Source organism: Aquarana catesbeiana, linkage group LG05 (assembly GCF_042186555.1).
Source record: "Aquarana catesbeiana isolate 2022-GZ linkage group LG05, ASM4218655v1, whole genome shotgun sequence".
In the NCBI taxonomy this organism is placed as follows: Eukaryota; Metazoa; Chordata; class Amphibia; order Anura; family Ranidae; genus Aquarana; species Aquarana catesbeiana.
This window is the reverse complement of record NC_133328.1, coordinates 366,702,368-366,728,076: the sequence shown is the minus strand read 5'-3', so window position 1 is coordinate 366,728,076 and position 25,709 is coordinate 366,702,368. Positions and strand designations below refer to the sequence as shown.

The following is a 25,709-nucleotide window of genomic DNA, read 5'->3' as shown; positions in this document are numbered from 1 at the left end:
CAGTGATGTTGACCAAGGCGAAGCTAGAGATCATCTGGGCTGGACAGTTTAAGTAGGCAGGACTGACGAGCAGGATATCATCAACAGGTGAATCACTGTGGAGAGATAGGAGCTGGCAATTAGCCAACAGCTGAGCGGCCAGCTCAGAGAAGGAAGGGCTAAGCCCTATAAAAGATCTTTAAAGAATAGATTAGAATAGGAAGATGGATATATTCATTCTATTCTATTCTTTTTTTATACTAGTGTGTTATTTACTATTCTATTCTACTCAATTCTTTTCTATTCTATTCAAATTCTATTTGAATTCGAATTATATTCAAATTCAAATTGATTCTACAGGCGGTGCCCTAGTTACAAACATTTGACTTACAAACGACTCATACTTACAAATGGAGGGAGACAACAGGAGGTGAGAGGAGATCAACCCCTAGAAAGGGAAATTCACTCCTGTAAGAGTTATTATGGGAAAAACATACTTCCACTGATGCTTTATCACCAAGACTTGTTTCCACAACAACCCAAAATGTTCAAAATCCAATTGTCACAAGGACAGAAAGTGAGGTGAAATCTTCTGAACATGGGCACAGAGAGCAAAACAAACGTTACAGGGGTGTTAACCCTTCCCTATGCTATCCAAAAAGCTTAAAAATAGTTTTTTGGCTGGAGCTACACTTAAAAAAATGTACCTGTTTCGACTTACAAACAGATTCAGCTTAAGAACAAACCTACAGACCCTATCTTGTTTGTAAACCCGAGGACCGCCTGTATTTGAATTTTGGAAAATGGTTATGTTATTTCTATTCTTTTGTTTTTTTAATTCTATTCTTTTCTATTCGAATTTCAGAAAATGGTTATAATCTATTCTTCTCCTTTCAATGCAATTCTATTCCATTCTATTCTGTGTTTTTATTTTCTATCCTATTTTGTTCTGTTTTACTCTATTATATTCTATTCTTTTATTTTTGGTTATATTCTTTTCTATGCTATTATATATTTTTTTATTCTATTCCTTTATTTTTTATTCTATTTTATTCTCTTTGGAAACTTTTGGAATCGATCTGAATTCGAAAATTTGAAACGATTTGAATACGAATAAACAAAATTAATTCCGAAAACAAATTAAATGACTTTAATGAAACAAATTTATGTATATAACGAATTGAAATGAAGCGAAACAAAACAAATTTTGTCTATTGATAAGTGATAATCAATGGGGGGATGAGGGTTAACTTTTAATGCCATCACTACCAATTTAGAAGGGGGGGGGGACTTTCACTGCAACTGATCATCAATGCAGGGGGGTTTAAATTTCACCACCATGACCATCAATGCAGATGGTGGAGGGAAATGGGTGGGTAGGGTTAGTTTTCACTGCCAATGGACACCAATGTGTGTGTGTGTGTGTGTGTGTGTGTGTGTGGGGGGGTAATCAATTTCACTGCCTGTGACCAACAATGCGGGGGGGATGTGGGTTTAACGTTCAGTACCACTTTCTGCCAAAGTAGGTGGGGGTTAAGTATACCTGCCATAACAACCAATGCAGTGGGGTGGATGGGGGTCACTGCCACTGACCACCAATGTAGGGGGTTTAAATTTCACTTACAGTGGCTACCAACGTTAATAGTACTGACATTAGTGCTAGGAGCCATTATTGCTTTCACTGACACCAGTGCTAGGGGCTATTATAGCGTTCACTGACATCAATGCTGGGGATCATTATTGCATCCATGACACCAGTGCTGAGGGTTATTACTATTGCATCCATGACACCAGTGCTGGGGGTTATTACTATTGCATCCACTGACACCAGTGCTGGGGGTTATTACTATTGCATCCACTGACACCAATATGGGGGGCTTTATTGCATCCACTATCACCAATGCGGTGGGCTATTATTGCACACAGAGAGACTTGCTGTGGCTGGGGGGAGGGAGCTGGGAGAAGGTGATGTCATGGCTCAGTGAATTGAGGCCCAATGTTGATCCTCTCAATTGACACACAGCAGACAAAGCTGTGCAGTTACGTGACTGCTCTAAGGAGGCGAAGGAGGTGAAAAAAAGATATTTACACGTTTGTTTATTGCAAACAGTAGACAGCATGTTTATCAGCCTTATTTATTTTAGCCTTTACTTCTACATTTAAGCGTTTGTTACCCCAACACTTCATATTTTTGATATGTACCTGCTGTACCATGTATTTGTATGAGAAAATATCCTGTTTTTTTTTTTGTATTGCTTCATTTATCTGAAATCCCTAATGTTCCTGCCAGTCTCTCTGCTTTCCTAATAAAAACTGACCACACTAAGCAGGAGAGTACTCTGTGGTCAGTTCTCTAGCTATGCTGGGAAATTAGCCTGCTCTCCTTCAATGATCAGACTTGTCCTGATATGCCCCCACTGCACAGCCATTCACTGGGAAGATCAGCGTGCTGCTGCTTCTCCTCCCCCAGCTCTTATGCAGCTGAGAACAGAGGGAATGTGATCACTTATAAAAAAAGGGAAAAAAGGTATTTATAATGTGTTTTTATATCTATATACAAATGTTTTGCCTTTCATTTCTGTTTTAAACTGAATGGGTTGTTTTACAAGGTGATCGTTTACAATCACTTTAAATTTACAGTCTTACAAATAAAATGCCTTACGTTAGCAATTTTACACGTTTCTTCAACAAAGAGTGTATTTTCGATATAAAGTTTGAATTCCTTAGCATTTTCTAATTCAAACATGAGGTCTTGAATCCCATAATGTATATCTCTGCAGTTTTTAATGTGAAGAACCTGAAAAAATATAAAAATAATAGTCTATGTTGCAGCTATGCATGCATTGGATGGCTATAGACACACATACACACATATTTAGATAACAAGCATTTTATATAATTTTGAATGCTATTAACCTACAATGATTCCAAAATGAGAAATTAGTCATTTCAAAGCTATGGAAAGACTGTGTACATCTGTTATGTGCGTACTGTCAGCTGCCTAGACCTGTGTTGGCCACCTGCTGGCTCTATAGTGTTTCCTTTCTTTTCATGACCTTCAGAATAATATTTGACATATACACTGATACACTGTTAATTTAGAACCTTTAGAACTACACAGGGGAGTGGAGAAGAATTGGAAAGGGAGAGGCTATAACGGACTTTAATGGTACCGTATACCAACTGCAGTAAACAGTCGTAAGTAAAATGATCAATGGTTTTTATTACAAAAATGTATACATATAAATACACATTTTTAGGCTCTATGCACACTGGAGCTCAAAAAAGCTTTTTCTGGACGCCAGATTGCTGGCAGGAAACGCTGGTTGAAAAACTCGCTTTTAACAGCATTTTGTACTAGTGTTTATACGCGTTTATTAGCGTTAGTGTTTATGGGTGTTTTTAATAAAAATATACAGGGGACACGCCAAAAATCTCACAATGCATTCCCAAACTCCCACAATGCATTAAAAAAAATAGAACACCGAACGCTAATTAACACGCGTTTATGAGTGTTTATCGGCGTTTGCTGTTTTTTTGTGGTCAGAAAAAACGGCACTTTGAATGAGATTTTATGGCGTTCAGAGAACAGCCCATAAACTCCACTGCTGATAAAAGCTAAAAAATGTCCATGTGTACATGGACACATAGGATAACATAGAGAGAAGTTTATGGGCTGTTAAAAAAAAATGCCCAAACTCCAAAAAACGGCCGTTTATGAGCTCCAGTGTACATGGAGCCTAACACTTAAATATTAAAAACTCCAATGATAATCAACAAAAACTCTTAATTCTGAAATCACATCAAAGTGTGACCACTGAATCATTTACATCATCTGTATATTAATTGTTCGACATGTTTCGCTGGTCACATTCACCGATTCTTCAGGAGCTTTATTTTACATATACATGAAGATTAAGAGAAGATTATCATATAACTATGAGATAAAGGAGAGAGAGAGAGTATCACTGCTCCAGGTGGGTCAGATCAAGGTAAAAGGCATCTCCTTCAGTCTAGAAGTCCAGGTGCTGGCAATGCTATAGCAGTTAGACATCAAAGAAATTCTGGACAGGGGGGTAAATCTTTCGGGGCTGAAGCGGTTAAAATAGTGGCTCAAGTAGGCCCAAGTAGCATATATAGTCAAGAGTATACAGCGATATAAGGTCATACCAGTGGGGCTTAGCTCAATCAAATGGGCTTAGAAAGTTTCCAGAATGGTCCCCATAGGATAGTTTAAAGCTATAAGGCAGAGATCTTCAAACTACAGCCCTCCAGCTGTTGCAGAACTACACATCCCATGAGGCATTGTAAAACTTTGACATTCACAGATATGACTAGGCATGATGGGAATTGTAGTTCCTGAACAACTGGAGGGCCATAGTTTAAGGACCCCTGCTATAAGGTAAGGAACACGTATAAATGGCTTAGAACATTCAGTTCTACGTGGTATTCCAAAAGGCTGGATGGAGAAAACATAAACATATATATATATATATATATATATATATATATATATATATATATATACATGCATATACATATACATATGTACTCCACCTCAAAAAGTCTGTGGGTCAGAAGCATGGATGTGTCTTGCTACTAATAATGGGGTTTGAGGCTTCAGGAAAATCTGAAATCAGCACCTGAATATAAAGTGATATAGGATAAACATCAGTGAGTGTTACAAAAATGTCACATTCACTGATCAGTAGTAAAGTATTCCAGATGGATTTATTTCACCTTTAGATGATTAAAAAAGGCATCAATTAGAGCCCACAAACAGAGGAAGGGTAAAGGGGAGGGAGCAGTGGCGTTAGCAGGGGGGCTGAGGAAAGCTGGAGCCCTAAAAAGCCCCGGGTCTCGGGCACTCATGATTGCATTGTTAGCCCTGAGCCCGAGCGGCTTTATACAATGAGAAAGAGTCAGACTGTCACATGACTCAACCTGTGATTTTCAACCACAATGTCTGTGATTTTGACAGAACACCTGGACCACGGGACGTGTGACATCCATCGTAGGCGCTGCCGGGTCCAGGAGACTGGAATGACACTGCGACTCCACTGAGCATTGAGATCCCCGCTTGCTCTGTGTAAACGGGTGGGCAGCAGAGCGGCTCTTCTATCCTGGCTCACTGGCTGCCTGGTGCGAGCAGCCTACTGTCTGAGTGGTCATGAATCAGATGGGCTACACTACACAGGTAAGGATGAGCTGCAGGAGTGTCAAGAGGTCACCTGTCAGGGGGGTCAGTACAGGTGTCAGGGGGTCAGTACAGGTGTCAGGGGGGTCAGTGCAGGTGTCAGGGGGTCAGTACAGGTGTCAGGGGGGTCAGGGCAGGTGTCAGGGAGTCAGTACAGATGTCAGGGGGGTCAGGGCAGGTGTCAGTGCATGTGTCAGGGGGTCAGTGCAGGTGTCAGGGGGGTCAGTGCAGATGTCAGGGGGGTCAGTGCATGTGTTGGGGTCAGTGCATGTGTCAGGGGCGTCAGTGTAGGGGTCTGGTAGGTCAGTTTGGTGATCAGCATGGATGGGCACTGGTGAGCCAGGCAGCAACCAGCAAGTGAGCCTAACCCACCCCCCCGCCTCCCCTGCCGCTGGCCTTGGAGCTGAAGCCCCTGATCTTTTTCCCACCTAGCGACACCCCTGGGAGGGAGATATAAGAGTATCAACTGATGTTGCTGTGAATAGTAAGCTCCTAAAATAGAATACAGCATACACGTGGGTCACGATTGGATATACCAGTAATAAAACGATGCAGAGTTAGGGAAAGGGGAAGCCATATCTATAAAAGAGGGGTGAATCCGGGGGGGCAACGTGGCACTTGCCCCCCCTGAGAAATTAGATGCGAGTGAGAGAGTGGGCGGTTGAGAGAGCGGGCGGCCCGGTGTTGTGCCGAGATCGGTTTCCCCAACAAAATCTGTTTCCCCTGACTCTCAGTCTCAGCTGAGATTGGAACTCCGCCCCTCCAGCCCCCTGCACCGCTGTTCCTCCTATTCTCCCCCGAATGTTAATCATCCTTCTACCGCCCCACCCCCGTGCATTCGGGGGGAGAGTAGGAGGAGCAGCAGTGCAGAGGGCTGGAGAGGCGGAGTTCTGATCTCAGCCGAGAGCCAGGGGAAACAGATTTTGTAGGGGAAACCGACATCATCTCTCACTGCCTGCCCTCACTGCGCAGGGAGTCATCTCTCTGCTGCCTGACACAGAAAAAGACAATCCCCACTTTAGCAGCAAGTGACAATCGGCAACATGTGGCAGGCGACTGTGGCAAGTGACAATCTGCATCTGGCGGCAGGCAAGTGACAACTAGCAACGTGTGGCGAGTGACAATCCGCAACGCGTGGCAGGTGACGTGGCAAGTTATAATCCGCAACATGTGGCAAGTGACAATCCGCAACATGTGGCAGGTGATGTGGCAAGTGACAATCCGCAACGTGTGGCAAGTGACAATCCGCATCTGGTGGCAGGCGACGGTGGCAAGTGACAGTCCGCAACGTGTGGCAGGTGACGTGGCAAGTGACAATTTGCATTTGGTGGCAGGCGACGGTGGCAAGTGACACACTCAGGGCTCCCACTGATTCTGCATTATGGTGAGTTGAACTATTTCATTTTATATAACAATGTAATAATAAAATAATGCACTTCAATTATCCTGACACCATAACAACCATGGTGCCAGGGTGATTGAAGCGCCAACAACAGCCATTTCCTGATAAATTGCCTGTAAAAAAAAAAACTATTTTCTGGCAGTGTCCCTCCCGAGACTAGACTCTGGATCTGTCCCTGGACCCACCTGAGAGATCATAATGCCCACACAGCTCCGAAGTTAACAGAGAGGGTGAATATGTCATCCTCTATATTTATGTGCCTGTGCACAAATCAGCTCCTATCCAGCGATGCCGTGGGCATCTGACGTCGCCAGACCCGGACCTGAAGTGCACATGTGCCGCGAGCGGCGCATCCGTGGTGCCCATAAACGGTTTCTTACAGACACAGATGTGAATATATGGCCATAAAGACACCGGGGTCCAGACATTTGCATTGCAAAGGCATGAACCCCCCTCCAGAGCCGGATACCCGCCAAGGAGAGTCAAAAACACCAGGCCACCATGCAGGTCAAACACACCCCAGTGCAATGAGTCAAGGGCGGCCATGATGGAAGAAGGAAGATCTCTGATTAGACACGATGACGGAGGGGCCCCCTGGTGGATCAAAATATATAGATGCTCTAAAGCTGGGGTCTCAAACTGGTGGCCCTCCAGCTGTTGCAAAACTACAAGTCCCATCATGCCTCTGCCTGTGGGAGTCATACTTGTAACTGTCAGCCTTGCAATGCCTCATGGGACTTGTAGTTTCGTAACAGCTGGAGGGCCGCCAGTTTGAGACCCCTGCTCTAAAGAGAACATCACTATTGACCCAGAATAGTGGGTCAATAGTGATGTTCTCTTTAGAGCATCTATATATTTTGATCCACCAGGGGGCCCCTCCGTCATCGTGTCTAATCAGAGATCTTCCCTCTTCCATCATGGCCGCCCTTGACTCATTGCCCTGGGGTGTGTTTGACCTGCATGGTGGCCTGGTGTTTTTGACTCTCCTTGGCGGGTATCCGGCTCTGGAGGGGGGTTCATGCCTTTGCAATGCATGAACCATTGCAAAGGCATGAACCCCCCTCCAGAGCCGGATACCCGCCAAGGAGAGTCAAAAACACCAGGCCACCATGCAGGTCAAACACACCCCAGGGCAATGAGTCAAGGGCGGCCATGATGGAAGAGGGAAGATCTCTGATTAGACACGATGACGGAGGGGCCCCCTGGTGGATCAAAATATATAGATGCTCTAAAGAGAACATCACTATTGACCCAGAAGGGAGCAAAACACCACAGCAGAGGCTCATCACATCAATAACAGTGAATTTACAAAAACATTAAATTATAATAAATCTTTGATAAACATATATAATATAATACATTAGTTTGAGTATGTCTAAAGGATGACCGCTAGGAGTCCTGAACTCGCAATCATCATAAAGAAGGAAAAGGAACAGAGAGAGAGTGTGAAGAGATATATTTAACAGCAAAGAAGTACAAAGGACCACAAAAGCACATTGAGCACTCATATCAAAGAAAAGGTTTGTATGAGTTGGCCTCGTTCAAGCCAGGCGGAGTCAGAGCATTCAAATGCTCTATCCAGAGCGTTTCATGTTGGAGTATGTGGTTATCCCAGTTTCCTCCTCTGGGGTTCATTGGGACAACTTCAAGGATGAAAAAAGATACCATTTCAGTGTGGTATTTGTGATATAGACTTATATGTCTAGTGACAGGCGTAATGATCTTACCTCCATCTGAATAGTACGTATGACCATCAATTCTTTGTCTAAATTCAGGGCTGTGCAGGCGTTATGGTCTCTCAGGTGTGTCTTTTATAGATATGGCTTCCCCTTTCCTTAACTCTGCATCGTTTTATGTTCAGCATTACTGGTATATCCAATTGTGACCCATGTGTATGCTGTATTCTATTTTAGGAGCTTACTATTCACAGCAACATCAGTTGATGCTCTTATGTCTCCCTCCCCTTTATCCTTCCTCTGTCTGTGGGCGCTAATTGATGCCTTTTTAATCATCTAAGGTGAGATAAATCCATCTAGAATACTGTTACTACTGTTACTACTACCTTTTTGTTACACTCACTGATGTTTATCCTATATCACTTTATATTCAGGTGCTGATTTCAGATTATCCTGAAGTCCCAAACCCCATTATTAGTAGCAAGACACATCCGTGCTTCTGACCCACAGACTTTTTGAGGTGGAGTACATATGTATATGTATGTATATGTGGGGATATATATATATATATATATATATATATATATATATATATATATATATATATATATATATATATTTATTTATTTATGTATACAGTATGTATATATGTTTTTTCCATCCACATGGGCCTTTTGGAATACCATTTAGCACTGAATGTGCTAAGCCAATTACACCTGCTTCTTACCTTAAAGATTTAAATTATCCTATGGGGACCATTCTGGAAACCTTCTAAGCCCATTTGATTGAGCTAAGCCCCATTGGTATGACCTTATATTGCTGTATACATTTGACTATATACAGTATGCTACTTGGGCCTACTTGAGCCACTATTTTAAATATACCTCATTTTTTGATAGACCCTTGCCTAGTGTCCTGTGCCCTTTCAGGGGCTCCCATGCCCTCCGGGGTGGGTTATCCTCTTTTGGCCTCCGGCAACTTCACATTTTGGGTAAGATATCTTTTTCGGGGGGCACGCACAGCAGATGCTCTCTTTTACATCTATATTATGTACATCACAAATATTGTCATCACGAGTATTGTTATTGGTTTTTGTTTAACTAATGCATGTCTCCTTTATCTCATAGTTATATGATAATCGTCTCTGAACCTTCATGTTTATGTACAATAACGCTCGTGAAGAAGCGGTGAATGTGACCCATGAAACATGTCGACCAATTAAAATACAGATGATGTAAATGATTCAGTCATAGAGACGTCTATAACATACAAAGGAAAAAGTACTTTCCATACAAAATCAATACAAAATCATAACAGAAAGTATATACAAATGATAATATTAGATGTACTCTCCTGGGGGTAATGTACCCCAATGCCCGACGCGTTTACGGCATTCTGGTACCTTCATCAGGGACTTGAGCGTTGCAAGTGTTTTACAAATGTATGGGTTCCAGTGGAAAGACTTTGTGTTCAGGCAGCACCCATGACCCCAAAGTTCAAATGGCGTATTTTCATGGACGCCAGACCCAGATCATACAGAGATAGTGTAAGTGTTGTGTTACCAATATCCATGTACATTGAATGAGCCAAATTGGGATGAACGTTCATTAGAACCTGTATAATACCGGCTGCATGCCGGGTGAGTAAATATCCAAAACAGTCCCACCGTGGTTGGCTCCTAGGTATGACCCTCGGAATTTCCGGGTCCAGTCAGGGGTGCCTTCCACTGATAGTGCTAATAGAGCACATGATAGGTTACATTCTTGGAGGTCAAATTCTCTACAAAATGAACCAGAACACCAAATGGCAAGTATTTTAATGCAATAAGATTTAGTTTTACTTTGACTGGATTTTTGATTAGTTGGTTGGGTTCCTAATTTTGCCACTTTTAGTAAAGAACCCTGAAAGTCTTACCTGTTTCATTTGGGCTTCAGTTGTATCTTCAGCTCCAAGACAGATCAATAAAAGTGCAATGATTGTGCTCAGAGGTGACAGTATTACATTCTGGTCACCATTCATTTGCCTGGCAAGGTCTACAGTGAACAGGTTGTTCGCCATAGTAACGGCCTCAAGAGTGGACATGATTTTCTTTTGTTTCCTATATCTGTAAAAAAAAAAAAAATTTTTAAAAAGGTGTACTTTAAAATGTTAAAGTGTTATTATACCCAAAGGCAAACATTTGGTGGTATCAAAAAATTTCGAGACTAGTTTTGGAACACGTTAACAGATGGCAGCACAGGGCTGCACGCACAGTCACAGAGAGTACTGTCCTTCCTAAGTCAGTGTGCCAAAAGACATTGTCCTGTGAACATTGGGAGCTGTGCAACTGGTTCTATTCTTTTTTTTTTTTTTTTTTTTTTTTTTTTTTTTTTTTCTGCCACCTCAGTGATTCCATTAGAGACTTCCTCCACTTTATCAGTGTCAATTCTGTCTCTTTTGATTTTCACATCATGTGTAGCTTCTTTTTTCTTTTCTTTTTTTTCCTTCTCCCTTCTTCTTTTAAATACTTTATTTACTGTTTCTCCATAAAAAACCGAACTCAACCAAATACAAAAAAAGAAAAAGATAACAAATTCATTAACAGAGTTCATCCTACCCACCCAAAAACCCCCAATCCCGCCCACCCCTGTTCCTGCAGGAGGATCTAGAGGACAGCTGCTAATACATTGATGGACTCATGTCACTGTCCACTTCGCCGGCCCCCTAAGTACTATCTATAAATTGCTCGGCAAAACTCCAAGTCTTTTTATACCTTTGCCATCCCTCCCATTTACCTTCTCCTACCTCTCCCTCCCCAGGGACAATTCCTCTGCTATCTATAATTTCAACGTTGTACACCTCGTTAACGCTAAGTAGCCAGTCCCGGATATTTGGTGCAGCCGGGTCTAGCCATTTTGTTGCTATCTGCTTTTTAGCCGCATCCAGCAGTATGGCTACCATAGAGGAGCGATAACTCCTCACCGTCTTTGACGTGCCGTGAAAAAGGCATACCCATGGATCTATCGGGATAACCTCTCCTGTAATTACCTTGATCAAACTTATGATTTTTCCCCAAAAAGTTTTAATAACGTGGCATTCCCACCACATGTGGGCCATCGAACCTATAGAGGTGCAGCCCCTCCAACATAAGTTGGATTTGGTGTTGTCCATTTTGGCGAGTCTGTCTGGGGTGGCGTACCATCTTGCCAAACATTTATAGTGAGTTTCCATTCTCCTGGAATCCTGTGCTGCCAAATGTACCAATTTCAAAATCTTCTCTAGGGTGACTTCACCACATTGTGAACCTAATTCCCGTTCCCACTTTCTGATGTACGGGGGCACCTCCAGCTCCAGTCTCGTGCCCAAGATCCTATAGATTTGTGAGATAGTCCCACGCGGCTGCTCCCTCTCACAGAGCTGCTCGAGTGGTCTGTATTCCCCTTCACCCCTAAGTGGCCCTGGGAGCTTTTCAGTGAAGTGCGAGAGCTGAAGGTACCTCCACACGTCCAGAACCCCAATCCCCGAGTCTGCCTTTAACTCGGAGAATGTGCGTAAGCTTCCATTGTTACTAAGGAAGTTTTTAAGTTGGATACCTTCGTCTTTTAACCAATTCCCCCCCACCTCCCTCGTCCCTGGCTCAAAAAAAGGATTATCTTTCATGTAAATTAAAGGTGAGTTAAATGTCCACTTATTCTGTGTGTGTACCAAATCCCAACATTTAAGAGTGTTTTGTGTCAAAACCGCTGTGTTAGTGCCCAGTGCTCGATATTTTGGTGGATTCCATACTTTCCTACGTAAATCAGTGTTACTCATGTAGTGTTCTAATCTGACCCATCTTTTTTCAGTATCCTTTTTGGACCATTCAATAACCCGTGATATTGTGATTGATATGTAATATCTATAAAAGTCCGGTAGGGCCAGCCCCCCCTTTTTTTTCCCCCTACTCAAAACCACGTAAGAAATACGTGGTTTTTTGCCCCCCCAGACAAAACTCGCCACCAGTCTCCTTAAGGCTCCAAAGTAATACAGAGGAAGTGGGATGGGGAGCATCTGGAATTTAAAAAGTATCTTAGGGGTCAGTATCATCTTAACCGCATTCACGCGACCAAGCCACGAGAGCGGTCTCGTAGCTAACCTTCTAGTTTCCTGCCTAATCTCATCCAGCAGTGGTAAATAATTTTTATGGTACAATCCATTTATGGAGTTGGAGAGTTTTACCCCTAGATATTTAATTTCCTCTTTCCAGGGAAATGGAAATACCTGAGCGAGGTGGGAGGCCTCGTCCTTGTCTACGCTAATATTTAGGATCTCCGACTTTTTCAAATTGACTTTGAAATTTGATAGTTCCCCGTACCCTCTGATTACTCGGAGCAGGTTCGGGAGGGTGATTCTAGGGTTGGTAATAAAAAATAGTATATCGTCGGCAAACGCCGCGAGTTTGTGCTCCTCCCCTCCCGTTCCCACCCCGTTGCAATCTGGGTCGTTGCGAATGGTAGCGAGGAGAGGCTCAAGAGACAGAACAAACAGTAGAGGGGACAACGGACACCCCTGCCTAGTGCCGTTTTTCATCTCCAGAGGCTCTGATAATACCCCATTGACCCTAACTATAGCCATAGGGTGACTATAAAGGGACCTCACCCAGGAGATATACCTCTGCCCCACCCCCATAACTTCCAACGTTTTCAACATGAACCCCCAGTCTACCCTGTCAAACGCTTTTTCCGCATCAACTGACAGGAATAGAACTGGGGGTCCCTTGCGTTTACCTAACTCCAGAAGGAGCGCTGCTCGTACACCGTTGTCTCTGCTCTGTCTCCCGGGTATGAAACCCGCTTGATCTGCATGAACCAGGGATGCCATTCTCTCCTTCAGTCTCCCAGCCAGAACCTTTGCGAAGAGCTTCACATCTGCGTTCAACAACGAGATGGGCCTATAACTGGAGCATAGCCTATCGTTTTTCCCCTCTTTTAAGATTAAAGTAATTGAGGCTAACAACGCCTCTCTTCCCATCTCGCAGTTATTACCCAGATTGTTCCAATATTGGCACAATCTAGGGACTAATATGTGTTTCAACTTCTCCAAATATAATGTGGTGAAGCCGTCGGGGCCTGGGCTCTTGCCTTTCGGGGAGGATTTGAGGGCTGCCATGATCTCTTCCTCTCCGATCGGTCTATCCAGAGCCTCTCTCTCTTCCATTGTAAGCTCCGCCACTCCTGCCTCCCTTAGGAACTCCTCGACCCTCTTCCCCTGTGTAGGGCTGACCGTTCTATTTAGGCCTATGGAGTAGAGCGCTCCATAGAACTTTTTAAACTCCTCTGCTATACCTGTACTAGTGCTGATAAGCTCTCCTTTTTTGTTCTGTATTTTGCCTATGAAATTCCTGTCTTTTTTCTTTCTGATCATTCTGGCCAGGTGCTTGCTAGACTTATTTGCCCACAGGTAATTTTCTTTTGTTAATCTATTAAGGGATCTCTTAGTTTCCTGATCTATAATATCCCTCAGCTCCTCCCTTTTATCGACTAGTCGGTGGAAGATTTCCTGATTAAATCCCCTTCTCTCCTTGTGTTTCTGCTCCATGAAAATTTCAGCGAGCAGCCTCTCCCTTTCCTCCCTTCTCTTTTTTTTAATACCCGCTCCCATGGAGATAAGGACCCCCCTGGTAAACGCCTTATGTGCTTCCCATAGAATGGAGTATGAAACCTCTCCTGTATCGTTCGCTTTAAAGTAAGAGTCAACCTCTTCTTGTATCTTCCCCAACACTTTTGGATCTTTGAGCAGAGATTCATTCAGTTTCCACGCATAAGTCCCTTCGACCCTGTCAGGGAGCCGCAACGTTAAGGTGACCGGTGCGTGATCTGAAAGTGAAATAATCTCAATTTTAGTTTCCTGTACTTGCTCCAAGAGGCCATGGTCAACAAAGATGTAGTCTAGTCTCGAATACGTCCCGTGCACAGGGGAGAAGAAGGTAAAGTCCCTATCCTTGGCGTGTTGCGTCCGCCAAGCATCTACAAGGCGGCAGTCAAAAAGCCGCCGCCCAATTGCGGCAGTAGAGGCCCTGCTCGTCCCCTGTGCCCGGGACGCAGTATCGAGACCAGTGTCCAGGTAGAAGTTGAGGTCTCCCGCCAATACCACCTCTCCCTCTCTGAAATTCATCAGCCTCGTCAACACCTGACCGAGAAAAGACATTGGTTTCTTATTGGGGCAATATATATTCGCCAGAGTGAATATCTTATTTCCGATGTTGCCCTTCAAGAAAATATACCGGCCATCCGGGTCTGTCAGTCTATCTATTAATGAGAAGTTTGAAGACTTTGAGAAACCAATTGCCACCCCCTTTGCTCTTCTGATGGGGGAGTCACTATAAAACCATTGCGGCAGGCCCGGAGAGAAAAGCCTGATCCTAGACTCCAGCACCAGATGAGTCTCTTGGAGAAAAACTATGTCAGCCCCATAATGTTGCAATTCCTTCAGAATTTTATGTCTTTTTACGGGAGAGTTGAGGCCCTTTACATTATATGAGAGAAACTTGAGGTCAGGCATTACTTAGGCTCACGGCCCTGGCCGCTCCTCTCTGCCCTTCTAAGATCCCCCTCGCAGGAACACCCCACCCCCCCTTCATCCCCACCCCTGAACACCCCCCACCCCGGCCCCTCCCCCCATCCCCCCGGCTGCCACCCAGCCCAAGGCCCGCTTGTAGAGGATGTTCCAGATCCCGTACAGCGCGTACTGCTTCGAGGGGTGGTGCCGATAAGCCGGCAACCCGTGCCGCCCCCCCGCTACGCGGGGGAAGGTGGTGAGGAGAGAGATAAAAAAAAAAAAAAAAAAAAAAAACTCTCCCCCCCCCCTACTAGGACCCACACCCCCCCCCACCCCCCGCACAGCCATCACCTTATTGCACTATAGATTGCCCAAAGTCCCGAGTCCCGTAATCTTAGTTGCTCACAACAATCCCCCGGGGAAAAAAAAAAAAAAAAAAAAACAACTCAGAGTCCCCCTCATACTCAAATGAGCTTAGTGGAGCGATCATTATGGTTCTTATCTCAGTTCCTCTGGCATCGTGATCCCCACACTTGCGCAAAAATCCTGAGTCTCTTCTGGAAACCTCATCCTATGTGTTCTCCCATCTTTGACAACTAACAGGGATGTTGGGAACCCCCAGCTATACTTCAAGTTGGCCCTTCGAAGTTGATCTAATAGAGGTCTCATCTGTCTTCTTCGTGCTAGGGTTCCAGCCGATATGTCCGCGAAAATCTGTAGGTTTTTATTTTCGAAGCAGATTGGGGGAGCACCCCTGAGATTCCTCCATATTTTTTCCTTATCTTCGTACAAGTGGAACTTCACGATAACATCCCTGGGGATATCTTGATTGAGATTGGGGGGTTTCCTTACCCTATGGGCCCGATCAATCTTGAGGGCCTCCTCCACCTTTCTACCCAAAATGGGGTTGAATATTTTTCTCACTTTCTCCCCAAGGTCTTCATTCATTTGTTCCGGGATGGATCTGATTCGCAGATTTTGTCGCCTGCTCTGGTTCTCCTGCTCTTCCATTTTGTAGGACAGCATGCGATTTTCGCTCTGGATCTTGACTATTTGATCTTGGAGTTCAGAAATTGTCTTTGCTTGCTTTGCTGATACCTCTTCTACTTCTTCCACCCTATGGAGTAAATGGCCCATATCTGAGCGTACATTCATGATTTCCGATTTTATCACTCCCTCCAGTTTAGCAAACATTTCCAGCATTTCTGTTCTATTCATGCCACGATCCATATTTCTTTGCTCTTCCAGGGTGTCACTCATCACTCCCCCCTCCAGACCCGAGTCCTCCTTAGGCCTAGCCCCCTGTCCCCCCTTCTGCTTCTGTTGTTCTTTTTTCTTTTCATTTGTTCCTGAGGGTTTCATATCCTGCCCTGGACTCTTTGGGTTTGATTCTGTAAGATATTTTTGAATGGTGCTAGTATTAAGGCTCTCTCTTGAGTTTTTAGGTTCTGCTGTTTTTTGGGACCGCCCTCTCATGCTTCCACCGGGTATCCGCTTTTGGGGTATCAGACCCCCTCTCGCGACGTGTTGCTCGATCCCTCCTGGTGGTGCCTACCCACCGCGTGCACATAAAGAAAAATAGAGGGAAAAAGAAAAAACCAAAAAGAGGAAGATTGTGAACCAATGCACACAGAGTCCAAGGAGGAGCCCTCCTAGCCCTCCTCGCCTGTCGCAATCCTTATCGCCCGCCTAGGGAGGAGTCTTTACATTTATGCTGGGTTTTTCCTTAAGTTATGTCAGGCTTCCAAATAACTGGAACCTGAGAGAGTGACCTTATCGGTCCCCCTCCTTATGTCTCCTCCAGAGGCAAGGCAAGGACCCTGGGGTGATGTACTGTGGAGTATATGAGTCAGATCTCAAGCGTGCGGGGGAAGTCAAGCCACAGACATAGTACCCACAGTTTGTTCACAGATTCGCAGCCAGGTCCAGGAGGGGACACACAAAATTCCCTGCGCTCAGACACTTTTCAGACCCTGATTATGCAGGTAGTTATCCATCCATAAACCACTATGCTTTCCAGTTACTTCTCATAAGGATATGCAGAGATTCCTACCTTTTCTTCTGACGCTGTCTCTAAGCAGTAGTCCTCCTTCAGCGTAGGATCGCAGTCCTGATCTTGGGTGAAAAGCAGGGGGGGAGAGAAAACTCAGGGGGGGTCGTCAGGTGTCCGGTACGTCGGGTAGCAGTTCAGGCGGACAGCACGCTGTTTGAGCGGCTTCACTACCCTTCCTCCCGCTCTCGCTCTCTGGGCTTCTCCTCCAGCTGATAATCAGCTGTTTGTCTGCTCGTTTCCAGATCTGTCACGTCCCAGCCAACCGGCTGGGTCGTATACTGTGTATGTGACGCCGTCCGTGGGCGCGGGGAACGAGAAGGGGGGGGCCCTTCACGGGAGCCAGGACATCCCGGTGGAACACTTACACCGGGATCGCTGCAGTGTATCGTCCCGTTCGCAGCTCTCTCCCGTCCGGAGCCGCTCGCCCCAGATCCTCACACAGGCGCCGGCATCAGCCCCTCCCCCTCACGTCGCGTCCTACGTCACGTCCTCATCTCCCTGACGTGATGCCAACTGGTTCTATTCTGACCGCGTGCGTTACAATGTCTGTTACTTCATCATGGTCAGTAAGTTAGAACAAAGAGCAAATGTGAAATTCTGCATGAAACTGGGCAAATCTGCCACAGAGACGTTTGACATGATTAGCTTTATGGCAATGCTGCACTCAGTCATTCAAGGTGTTTTGAGTCGCATGCGCAATTGTTCTGCAATGATCATCATGCACAAGTTGCCGAATAGTTTCAACATTTTGGTGGGTTTAGTTTGTTGAAGGACCTCCTGGTCTCTCGTTGTCTTCCAATTATGTTCTTCCGCTCTTGAAGTGCCACTCAAAACAGTTTCACGCAGAATTTCACGTTTGCGACTTGTTCTAACTTGCTGTCGATGATGAAATAGCAGACATAGTAATGTACATGGTCAGAATAGAACCAGTTGCACAACTCCCAATGTACACAGGACGATGTCTTTTGGCACACTGACTTAGGAAGGACGGTGCTCCTTGTGACTGTGCCTGCAGCCTTGTGCTCCCATCTGTTGGTGTGTTACAAAACTAGTCTTGAAACTTTTTTATACCAACTTGTAGTATACTGTATTGTAGCTTACCAATTCTTACTTGGGATGGCTACATTGGTTCTCACTTTTAGGTTTTCTTTCTTTTATTTTCATTTGGTTATCCTGCCAGCAATTCTATTTTTCAAAAGAACAAGCTGTCGCGCAGATGTATAAGTTACAGGGATGAGACAATTTAAAGTGTAAGTAAACCCTCCTATCGTTTTCAGCCAAGGAAGCTGCCATCTTTGCCTCTGTTTAATCTACAACTGCCATGATGCTGCACATGTGATCAGTTATGACAACAGCCATTGGATGGCTTGACAATTTGGTTGAGAGTACAACCAATGGGAGTGTTACATTTCCGGCACGTGCCGGAAATGAAACAGTTTTATGGATGGGTTTACTTCCGCTTTAAAGTCTTTATCCAAAAACGAACAAAAGTGTTTGCTGTAACAGCTTATAAAGTATTAGCTGGAGTTTGGTTTCAATTTGTTAGTGTATTTAAATCTGCTAGTACATCTAACACTCCCCTACCCCCCCAGACTGACAATGTTGCTGTCCAAATTTGCTCCCTGTGCTCAATTATCAAGAGTGGGGGGCACTACAGGAGGTGTGTTACTGGCCAGATCATCAGATAAAAACAGAGGGAAATAAAAAAATGAATGCAGCCACCACATCTAAGGATTGGTAAGCTGCAATATAGGATCATATCTACTGCAAGATATTATATTCACAGAGAATGGTAGATCTTAAACAGGGGCATGAAGTTGTATTGAGGTAGTAGACCAGTTAACTTCTGTGTCTATATTGAAAATGAAAGCTACGCGTAGGACCTAATGAAATAAAAATGTCACATTTATAAAATAATAATAATAATAATAATAATAAATAAAATAAAAAAATAAAATAAAACATTGGGAAAATATCAGGTTTGGTCACTAGAGGGGGCGATCGTATAGCCTTGTTCTTGATGTGTAGCTACATTGTAACAATCCTAATAAGTGGAAAGAAAAAAGGTAATGATGATTGATATCTAGTTGCTGACAATAGGGGATAGAACTAAAGGTTTTTTACTCACAGATGGTTCAACGCACAAATATGTATCTAGCATAAAAATCTTGGTGTTTTTTCCACACCCATGGAACCATAGATGATTAGTACAGCTGGCCATAGGAGTGAATGGCTGTACATTCCCATGCTTAGGTAAATTCCAATGCTTTCTTGCATCTGCGTTTACGAGTGCATACACGTATGGTGTATTCCCATCATCCTCTGTGATGTACGCATGTGTACACTGATGCACAAAAGCATCAGTGTTTACATGCCTTTCACTTACAGTCACATATAGCCTTTCACATCTATGGACAGCTGTACGCACCACCTGAGGATCCCAGGGCATAGAACAACGCCCGTTTTACACCAGAGCATATTTGTGCCTCAAACTGTACATAAGCCCCTTGATACTGAAATCATTGTCATAGAAGGCAAAAACAAAAAATTAGAAGATGTAGAATTATTAGTTACAAGTGGTAAAATTATACAAATGTTTTCTTCTCTTTTTTCTGCTTTTCTTTGTTTCTTGTCTTCCATTTACACGTAGAAATTTGGCAGTATTCTGCTACATAAGGGGTTCCTCCAGAGGTTGTCACACTTTGGAATTACTAATCAGGACATCTCCATGACAAGACAGGTGATTGCCTACAGGGGTCCCCCAGCTCCCTCTATTGGGACAGGATAGCATTCTTTTTTTTTTTTTTTCTTGATATTTTTCTGCAACTTGACGGATCGCATTGGTCCTTTCCTTGTCTCTCCTGGTACTAGTTCATTGTGTAGTGCCCTGGGATTTAGTCAGGGAGCTCCTCACCAAATTCCTTGTCAGTAGTAGCTACTGTAGTTAATTACTAGGGATCCATTGACTTCTCCCTAAGTTTGGCCTGGTTGTACTTTCCTCTTCTACCACCAGGTGGCTAGGCATTTGGAGGTATAAGATTGAGAAGGACAACTCAAGGTCAGGTTAGGGGTATATGAGGTATCTCAGCCAATGGGCAGGGATTTTGTTGAATCCCTTGGCCTGCTGGGAGAGCCTATATATTCAGGTGAGGTCAGGTGATCCAGGTTTTTCTGTGCCACCAGACTGCCGCCTGGGTGGGCGTGTGTCGTACGCCCCGGGCTGCTAGGCTGGAGGTTGGGCCTATCCCAAGGGCATCAGCAGTATTTTTTTTTCTGATTACTGCATTGGTGTCAGTTTGTGACAGTTATAAGTGGTAGGGCAGTTAGTGTTAGCCCCCTTTAGGTCTAGGGTACCCCCCTAACCCCCCCTAATAAAGTTTTAACCCCTTGATCACCCCCCGTCGCCAGTGTCACTAAGCGATAGTTTTTCTGATCGCTGTATTAGTGTCACAGGTGACGCTAGTTAGGGAGGTAAGTATATAGGTTCGCCGTCAGCGTTTTATAGCGTCAGGGACCTCCACATACTACCTAATAAAGGTTTTAACCCCTTGATTGCCCCCTAGTTAACCCTTTCACCAGTGATCACTGTATAACTGTTATTGGTGACGCTGGTTAGTTAATTTATTTTTTATAGTGTCAGGGCACCCGCCGTTTATTACCTAATAAAGGTTTAACCCCCTGATCACCCAGCAGTGATATAAGTTAAGTTTTAGGGTCAGACAGGGTCTGCGTCGCCCCAGGCAGCATCAGGTTAGTGCCAGTAGTGCTAACACCCACGCACCATACACCTCCCTAAGGCCCCTTTCACACTGGGGCGGTGGGGGCGTCGGCGGTAAAACGGCACTATTTTTAGCGCCGCTTTACTGTTGTTTTTTCAATCCCCTCCTAGGCAGAAGCTTAGATGAAGAGTTAAAAATTGATCGGGTACATAGGATAAGAAAACCTCCAAGTGTGAGAGAAGACATCCCCAGGGACATTATTAAATGTCATCAATATGAAGACAAGGCAAAGATCTGGAGTAAACTGAGAGGAATTCATCCAATTTGAAATTTAACAATACTGAAATCCAAATCTTTTCCGACCTTTCAGCTGGGACTTTGTTTAGGAGACGCAAACTGAAACCCCTATTGGAGATACCGAGGGCGGCAAATTTAAAGTACAGTTGGGGTTTTCCAGCATCCTTGAATGTTATGAAAGAAGGCAGAAACTTCAGACTGAAACATTTAGAGGACTTACAGGACTTTTGTAGGAATTTAGATATTCCATTACCAACTATCCCAGGGTGGGCGAGCCTATAAATAGGAAAAAGGTTGGATTTAGGAATAGAGGTTTGGGTATATTATAAAAATGCCCATAAAGGGTTAATAAGACAGCCATGTAAGGGGAAAGAGAGGAAATCAGAGGGGTTGAAAGCCAGGCTCTGGGGGAGAACTTGCGATGTGGTAAGCGAAAATCTGAGGGCTGAGTGGGGAGGTAAGAAGGGTCGGGCGGGAGGTTGTGGGGGGGCGGTGGGGGCAGGGGGGTGGTAAAGGTGTTAAGGCTTCCTCGTTCCCCATCCTCCCCCCTCCCACAAAGGGGGGGTGGACCACGGCTGCCTGCTGTAGGAGTCTCACCCCAGGTTGAGATAGTTGTGATCTCGATGCTGCGGTCCGGTGGTCAGGTATTGGCTAGGGGATGTGGGTGGGGAGTGGGTTGGGGGTGGGGGGGGGCGAGAGGGAGGGGGGGAATGGGTTTGGGGTGGGGGGGATGGGGGTAAGGGGGGGTTGGGGGGTTTGAGGGGGGGAGATCCTATCCGGAGGGGCACTACAACCGGAGTCCAAATGCCATGTTTCTGTGTTTGGAACAAGGCCTGCTTTGTGAATATTGGGTTTGATGGAAATTAACTGTTTGACATATAATGTAAAAAGGCTTAATTCTCCTAGTAAGAGGCATAAAGTGCTCAGAGAGCTACAGCATTATGGTGCAGATGTGGTATTCCTGCAGGCAGTGGCGTAGCGTGGGTTGTCAGCACCCGGGGCAAGGCAAGTAATTTGCGCCCCCCCCCTCAACCTGCGGACTTTTAGCTATCATACTACACTGTCCACTATACTGTCCACTATACTACACTGTCCACTATACTACACTACACTTGACCACCATAATACACTGTCCACTATACTACACTATACTAACCACCATACTACACTGTCCACTATACTACACTGTCCACTCTACTACACTACACTTGACCACCATACTACACTGACCACTATACTACACTATACTGACCACCATACTACACTGTCCACTATACTACACTGTCCACTCTACTACACTACACTTGACCACCATACTACACTGACCACTATACTACACTATACTGACCACCATACTACACTGACCACTATACTACACTGACCACTATACTACACTGTCCACTATACTACACTGTCCACCATACTACACTGTCCACCATACTACACTGACCACCATACTACACTGACCACTATACTACACTATACTGACCACCATACTACACTGTCCACTATACTACACTATACTGACCACCATACTACACTGTCCACTATACTACACTGTCCACTATACTACACTATACTACACTGTCCACTATACTACACTGTCCACTATACTACACTGACCACTATACTACACTGACCACCATACTACACTGACCACCATACTACACTGTCCACTATACTACACTGACCACTATACTACACTGTCCACTATACTACACTGACCACTATACTACACTGACCACTATACTACACTGTCCACTATACTACACTAACCACTACACTGTCCACTATACTACACTATACTGACCACCATACTACACTGTCCACTATACTACACTACACTGACCACTATACTACACTACAGTGACCACCATACTACACTACACTGACCACCATACTACACTGACCACCATACTACACTGACCACTATACTACACTGACCACTATACTACACTGTCCACTATACTATACTGTCCACTACACTACACTGTCCACTATACTACACTACTGTCAGGAGACTATACTCACCGAGGCCGAGATGCCGAGAGCGGCTCGCCCTTACGACCACGCGCACCCGACCCCTGGAGGTGATACAGGAGTTGGGGGCACGCGGAGGCACGGGCTTCCGGAAGGGACTGGATTCCTGGAGGAAGTCCGTGTAACTGCAGACACCAGAGAAGCTGCAAACAAGAGGTTAGCTGAATACTGGGGTAACTGGCTAGAGCAAGTCCGTGTAACAGGCTGAGATCAGGGGTATCTGGCAGACAAGGGGTATCCGTAAAACAAGCAGGGGTCAGAGGTATCCAGCAAGCAGAGAGAGTATCCTTTAAACGTAGCAGAGGTCAGGGTATCCAGCAAGCAGAAAGAGAGTATCCTTTAAACGTAGCAGAGGTCAGGGTATCCAGCAAGCAGAGAGAGAGTATCCTTTAAACGTAGCAGAGGTCAGGGTATCCAGCAAGCAGAGAGAGTATCCTTAAACTTAGCAAAGGTCTGGGTTTAACAGCAGTCAGAGAGAGAGTATCACAGGGAACAGGTAATTTTGCAGGGTACAGGAAAGGGCACAGCTGACGACTAACCAGCAACCCGACTGGGCGCTGGAGCCGTCAGAAGTAGCCCACCGGCGAGCGCGTCAGCGTGACGCGCCGCCGGGCACCCGCACGGCCACGGCGCGCACACGGGGACCGCCGTGCACCCGCGCGCGCCGCACGGCAGGGCCGCGAACGAGTGCACGGCGCAGCGTGAGTCCTCCGCGCATGCGCCGTGGAGCCCGGCGGACGGAGGCGGCTTGTGCCTCCTGACAGTGCCCCCCTCCTAAGGGCGGACACTGGACGCCCAGACTGGACATTACTTCCGGGTGGTCTCGGTGGAAGGCTTGAATTAAGCGTGGTGCATGTAGGTTCCTTGCAGGTTCCCAGGAGTTATCCTCAGGTGGATAACCCTTCCACTGGATCAAATACTGCAGTTGTCTGCCCTTCTTCCTACAGTTAAGGATGGATTCCACCTCAAATTCGTTCTCGCCATCCACCCTAACTGGTGGCGGAGGGGGCTCCCCTCTTTCCGGAAAGGTGTTGTCCACCACAGGCTTCAATAAGGACACGTGGAAGACGGGGTGGATTCTATAAGTCTTCGGTAATGCTAGCTCCATAGCCACAGGGTTGATAATCCTTTTGATGGGGAAGGGACCAATAAACTTGGGTCCCAATTTCCGTGAAGGCACGGATAGTTTAAGGTTGGTAGTGGATAACCAGACTTCTTCCCCAAGTTTAAAAGTTGGATCTTCTCCCCTGCCTCGGTCATATTGCTCCTTGTAATTTGTTTGAGCCTTCAGCAACATGTCCTGAATTCTTCGGAAATTTGCCTGTAAGGAGGTCACTTTATCATGCACGGCTGGGACTGTTATTTCGGGAACATTGTTGGACAGGAAGGTGGGATGGAAACCACAATTTGCCCAGAAAGGCGTTTGGTTAGTAGCGGTATGAACCGAATTGTTATACGCAAATTCAGCGTATGGGAGAAGGCTTGCCCAGTCATCTTGGGATCCCGAGCAGAAGCATCGCAGGTATTGCTCTAGGGTCTGGTTCGTCCTCTCCGTTTGGCCGTTACTCTGAGGGTGGTAGGCTGATGAGAGGCAGACTTTGATATTTAAGACTCTGCAAAGCTCCCTCCAGAATTTGGATGTGAATTGTACACCCCTGTCCGATATGATGTTCCTTGGTAAGCCATGGAGTCTGATGATCTCCTTGAGAAAAATATTGGCAGTTTCTAAGGCCGAGGGGGTGCCCTTCATGGGCAAAAAATGGGCCATTTTGGAGAGACGATCAACCACAACAAAAATGGTGGTAAAGCCCCCAGAGGCTGGCAGGTCTACTATAAAGTCCATGGAGACGTCAGACCATGGTCGTTCAGGGATTGGTAGGGGTCTTAGTAAACCCCAGGACTTGGTATTTCGCCCCTTGTTCCGCTGACACGGGGGGCAGGATGCCACATACTTCTTGCAATCCTGTCTCCACCCAGGCCACCAAAAGGAACGGGAAACCAGCTCAGACGTCTTCCTCACTCCAAAATGCCCTGCGAGTCTGTGGTCGTGGCACATCTGGAGGGTTAGTGCCCGTGTCTCCTGGGGCACAAAAATTTTTCCACGGATCCAGAAGAAGTTACCATTTCTTTTTAGGGACTGCACCTCTGGTTCCGTGCAAGAGTTGGATGCTGATTTGATGGATGACATCAAATCCACTTGTGCCACCCCAAGGAAGTTTTGGGAAGAGAGGATAGTACCAGGTTCTGACGTCTGGGACTCTGCCGAGAACATCCGTGAGAGTGCGTCTGCCTTTCCATTCTTTGAACCGGGCCTATAGGATATGTGGAAGTTGAATCGGGAGAAAAATAGGGCCCAGCGGGCTTGTCTAGGTCTTAGTCGCTTTGCTGTCCGTAAGTACTCCAGGTTCTTATGGTCTGTAAATATCATTACCGGATGTAATGCACCTTCGAGCAGATACCTCCATTCTTCAAGGGCAAACTTTATGGCCAGCAACTCTCTGTCACCTACATCGTAGTTTAGCTCGGGCGGGCTGAGCTTCCGAGAAGCGAATGCAACAGGGTGAAGGATAGCCTTGGGCCCTTGCCTCTGAGAGAGAATTGCTCCCGTGGCAACTTCTGAAGCGTCCACCTCCAAAACATATGGTTGAGCAGGATCAGGATGGCAGAGAATGGGAGCCGAACTGAACAGGTTCTTTAATCTCAAAAAAGCTTCCTGTGCGGCCTCACTCCACCGGAAAAGGTTGTGCTGACGGGTTAGCTGGGTGATAGGTGCTACAATGGTCGAGAATCCGACAATGAATCTCCGATAGAAGTTAGCAAAACCTATGAA

General features: G+C 45.4%; 1 protein-coding gene across 2 annotated transcripts in view; it reads right to left on the bottom strand.

The window, feature by feature from the left end:
- Nucleotides 1-25,709, bottom strand: part of LOC141144859 (leukocyte elastase inhibitor-like) — a 110,558-nt gene that overhangs the window by 39,347 nt on the left and 45,502 nt on the right. For both annotated transcript variants that reach the window (XM_073630942.1, XM_073630943.1), the window contains exons 2-3: nucleotides 10,169-10,358; nucleotides 2,642-2,776 (exon numbers count right to left, since the gene is read on the bottom strand). In XM_073630942.1, the coding sequence (XP_073487043.1) occupies nucleotides 2,642-2,776; nucleotides 10,169-10,336 (303 nt within the window). In that variant the 5' untranslated portion in view covers nucleotides 10,337-10,358. The remainder of the gene's footprint in view (nucleotides 1-2,641; nucleotides 2,777-10,168; nucleotides 10,359-25,709) is intronic.